This window comes from Polypterus senegalus, chromosome 1, assembly GCF_016835505.1.
Source record: "Polypterus senegalus isolate Bchr_013 chromosome 1, ASM1683550v1, whole genome shotgun sequence".
Taxonomy (NCBI): domain Eukaryota; kingdom Metazoa; phylum Chordata; class Cladistia; order Polypteriformes; family Polypteridae; genus Polypterus; species Polypterus senegalus.
Genome location: NC_053154.1, coordinates 26,562,722 through 26,567,573, shown reverse-complemented (window position 1 = coordinate 26,567,573; position 4,852 = coordinate 26,562,722). Strand labels below are relative to the sequence as shown.

The 4,852-nt window shown below is 38.4% G+C and overlaps 1 protein-coding gene across 1 annotated transcript in view; it reads right to left on the bottom strand.

Moving 5' to 3' along the window:
• Positions 1-4,448, bottom strand: part of LOC120523546 (von Willebrand factor A domain-containing protein 5A-like) — a 39,754-nt gene extending 35,306 nt beyond the window's left edge. Inside the window, exon 1 of the mRNA XM_039744951.1 lies at positions 4,279-4,448. Coding sequence (XP_039600885.1) covers positions 4,279-4,395 — 117 coding nt within the window. The 5' untranslated portion in view covers positions 4,396-4,448. The remainder of the gene's footprint in view (positions 1-4,278) is intronic.
• Between the last annotated feature and the right edge of the window lie 404 nt (positions 4,449-4,852).

Below are 4,852 nucleotides of genomic sequence, written 5' to 3'. Positions count from 1 at the left end.
GCTGTTTTGTTAGTCTTTATCACTGAGAAGAGCTTCTCACACAGATATGTGCTACCAAACATGCACAAGGTTCGAGCCGCATGTAGACGGACTTTTTGTTCTTCAAAGTCACCAAAGCGCCGTGCAAACTCAGTCAGTGCGCTCAGTTTATCAGCAAAGTGCGATTTGGGAACACCGTAGTGACGACTTGGTTTAACATTACTTGGCAACAGGGAAAGCGGGGCAAGGTGCACTGGTGCATTTGTGTCTCCCATAAAAGCAGCTTCACTTGAAATCACTTTGTGATTGTGCACGGGTAAAACGTCCGCTGAAGTGTCAGATTCTTATTTAATTATGCTGCTTTCTGTATCTTCTGCATTGCATTCAGGTTACCCTGATGTTTTGTCTCATAGTGCCGTCTTAGATTAAATTCTGTAATTACAGCCACATTAGCTCCACAAATGAGACACACGGGTTCAGTAAACATATACTCAGCCTCCCATCGGTTTTAAAGGCTCTATTTTCAGAATCAACTTTTCTCTTCAGCATCGTGTGAGCTAGCTTCGCAATAACTTGCAGCATCATAAGGTAGACTTGATTAACGCGTAAGTGTTCGGCAAGGCAGCTGAAGCGCTGCATTATGGGATCTGTAGTTTATTGTGTTACCAGCGCTTCATATACCGGGCTTTAATAACAATAATACAGTATATAAAATGATCTCGGGCGGATATAATTACGCCGGGCGGATGTGGCCCGCCCTTGAGTTTGACACATATGGACTAAATAGAACTTGAAAAGATATATTTTTCAAATGTGATCGCGCAATTCAGATAGAGTTGACGCGCACTACAGCCTGCATGCCTCAATAAGTCATCCTCCCTCGCTTTACTTTTTACCGTTCATCTAATGAATACACTGAGTATGGCTTTACCAAAACAATCATTGATGGCTAATAAAGTATCCATTATTCGAGTATGTAGATCGGGATATATATATATACATATATATATATACCGCGTATCGCAGCGAGAAGTAGTGTGTTAAAAAGCTAGAAAAGAAAAGGGAACATTTTAAAAATAGCGTAACATGACTGTCAATATACAGTATTTGTTTTGTGAGTGTTACTGAGTGTTGCTGTCATCAAGGATTTGATTATCATTATTTCTTTCAATCAGGTTCGTATTTGTAGGATGTGTTGTGTTCAAGTTACATTCCGTGTTTGTCAATCGTTGTAAAGATGACAGGTTTCATTCATCGATTCGTTTCTTACTGCATCAATAAACAGCTCGTCTTCTTCTTTATCTGAGACCTGACACACTGCATGCACGGTTTTTTACACTGTCTTCCTTTAGCGGGACATTGACTTTTTCCAACGTGTGCTTTGTTTCCACAGTAGCTGGATTTATGAATATGCTTGTATGTATCAGACGCTTCATATTTTTGCTGCCTTTTCAATTGTGTAATTGGTTTTGTTCAGCTCTTTGGAACTGTTGCTTTTATCTGTGCACTGCGCCAGTTCACGTGAGCCACTCGGTGTACATGCATCGAAGGTTCCCAGCTGTGCTGGTGCCATCTCGTGCTATGTCCATGGCTGTATTTAATGTTACCTTAGTCCTGGCACTTAAAACTTTCTCTCACAGTTTCGCTGAGTTTGTGCCAAACACCACCCTGACCATCTCATCTTCCTCTGCATAAGCACAGTCCTTCACCCGTGAATATTTAGTGGAGTTTGCTATTGGATTGCCGCTGATGGACGGCCTTATATGGGCAGGCACTAAATTACAAACGCCAGCGGCAGCCTGTCTATGAACTTAATTTAAAGTGTAGGTTTACATCGTGCTTTGTTTCGTAGTAGCAGAACTCATGAATATGGTTGTATATGTCACTCGCCGCTTCTTATTGTTTCGCTGCCTTCTCAATTATATAATGCATGTTTTCTTCAGCGCTTTTTGAGGTCTTCCTGGTTTTCTATGTACTGCGTGATTACGTGGGAGGCGTGATGATGTCACACTAAACTCCGCCCCACGGCGTTGAAGCTCATCTCCATTACAGTAAATGGAGAAAACTGCTTCCAGTTATGACCATTACGCGTAGAATTTCGATATAAAACCTGCCCAACTTTTGTAAGGAAGCTGTAAGGAATGAACCTGCCAAATTTCAGCCTTCCACCCACACGGGAAGTTGGAGAATTAGTGATGAGTCAGTGAGTGAGTGAGTGAGTGAGGGCTTTGCCTTTTTTATTAGTATATATATATATATATATATATATATATATATATATATATATATATATATATATATATATATATATATATATATATACACATATACACACATATACAGTACAGGCCAAAAGTTTGGACACACCTTCTTATTCACTGTGTTTTCTTTAATTTCATGACCATTTACATTGGTAAATTCTCACTGAAGGCATCAAAACTATGAATGAACACATGTGGAGTTATGTACTTAACAAAAAAAGGTGAAATAACTGAAAACATGTTTTATATTCTAGTTTCTTCAAAATAGCCACTCTTTGCTCTGATTACTTTTTTACTCTCTCTTGGCATTCGCTCGATGATCTTCAACAGGTAGTCACCTGAAATGGTTTTCACTTCACAGGTGTTCGAGCGAATGCCAAGAGAGAGTAAAAAAGTAATCAGAGCAAAGAGTGGCTATTTTGAAGAAACTAGAATATAAAACATGTTTTCAGTTATTTCACCTTTGTGTAATATAAATGGTCATGAAAATAAAGAAAACACATTGAATGAAAAGGTGTGTCCAAACTTTTGGCCTGTACTGTGTATATATATATATATATATATATACACACATATACATACATACATACACACACACATATATACATACTGTATATATATATATATATATATATATATATATATATATATATATATATATATACACACACACATATATATATACACACTTTAATACAGACATTGGTATACAGTAATCCCTCGTTTATCGCGGGAGATAGGTTCCAAGGCCGGCCGCAATAACTGAATTTCCACGAAGTAGGGACACCATATTTATTTAATTATTTAACGTGTATTTGGATGTTTTTAAACCCTCCATGTACTGTTTACAACCCACCCTTTACTTTATTAATAACAGGGAGAACTGTTAAGCAATATGAAATCGGTAGATAAGTTTACAGTTACTGTATAGTGAAGTACACGTACCTATATATGACGTGATGATGGTGATGAATATGCTGTGCAGTAAAAATGATGACGATGAAGGTGATGATGAATTTTACTGCGCAGCCGATGACTGTATTTTACGTCTCTTCAGACGGCGGTGCCATTTCCACAGTTTAAGAAGGTGTATCCATAGTAGTAGTAGTAACTGGCTCTTTTTTGCGAGGCTGCAAAAACATTGTGATCAGCAGTTGCTGCCGCTGCTTCTTTCTCCGGTCGAAGACAGCTTGTAGGCAGTCATGACGTCGTCGACCTTGTTGCAAAATTGGCCCGATCGAACCATATCGTCGTCCCATTCCTGTGACCGCTCTTGCAGATCCTTAGCCAGTCTGCAGCCACAGCCGCAAACGTTCTCCCTTCCTTCAACATATCCAGAAGTTTCACCTTCTCAGCGATCGTCATCATTCTTCGTTGGCGTTTAGGCTCAGCACCAGCCTTGGAAGAAGGAGCACGTTTGGGAGCCATTGCAGGGGGTGAAAATTGAAGCGAAGTTCAACACAAAGAAACCACAAAAAAATCACACACAGTACAGTGTAAAGTAAACCGCTCAGCGAGAAAGCTTGAAGCCAAATGGCCGCGACAGAGAGACAAGGGGAGATGCTGTGGGATCTGGGCATCAGTCAAAACACCAATCACGGGCCCGATTAGAAAGCCGGAAGCTGTGATTTGTCGTCTCCCTCCCATGTACCAATCACAGCCCGTGATACAACGCACTTAGTCACCGAACTTGTTTTGTTGTTCTTAGACTAGGAAATACTACTACTATATTTAAAAACCCACGAAGTTGTGAATCTGCGAAAAGTGAACCGCGAAGTAGCGAGGGATTACTGTATTGTAATTTACACTATGTAAATTATACGCTTTTTGACATTAGAAAAATTACTATGCAATAATAGTCACTTTTTTAATGAAAATTTAGTTAACCAGTTATTAGTGTTTGAACATTTCCGACTAAACTTTCTACAAAAAACATTACAATTAATTAAAGCTAGAAAAACTTATTGTTTTAATTTCAATGATAAAATGTCGTAAAATCTGAATCATTCCATTCTGAACAAAGACAGATTTTTCTCACCTGTCTTGGGTATCCTGGTTTGCAGGCTTTTCCAAAAATGTCACGAAGGGGTGCCAAAATTTCAGTTCCTCCAAAGTTGGCTTCCATTGTTTTCACTTTTTCCACTGCAGACTCCATTGTCTGCTGTGTGTACTCAACACTCTCTCTGGAAATGTGTCCATGGGAAAGGATTATACGATGAAGTGCAAACGAAATAAAATTAAAAAATACATAAATGAAATAAGAAATAAAAAAGATAAAAGAAATAAAATAAAAGATAAAAACAAACTACTGTCTACTAAGTGTAAATTGCATAAACTGCAGAAAGATTGTAATTCAGGCTTGCAGAAAAACATTTTGCTTATTATTTTACCTTTATTTATTTAGTGATCTTGATTATGCTTTTCCATAGAATTTACAACTTAAAAGAAAACTTTTCCCCAAGAAAAACAAACATTTGCTATTGATGAGTACACCACACAAAGATGAAACACCGAGCATGACAGAAGACAGAAAGTCACATGCGGTCTGGACTACAATGCAACATGCCTCTGATGCATCTATATTTTTCATGAAAAACAGCAGTGTGGTGGGC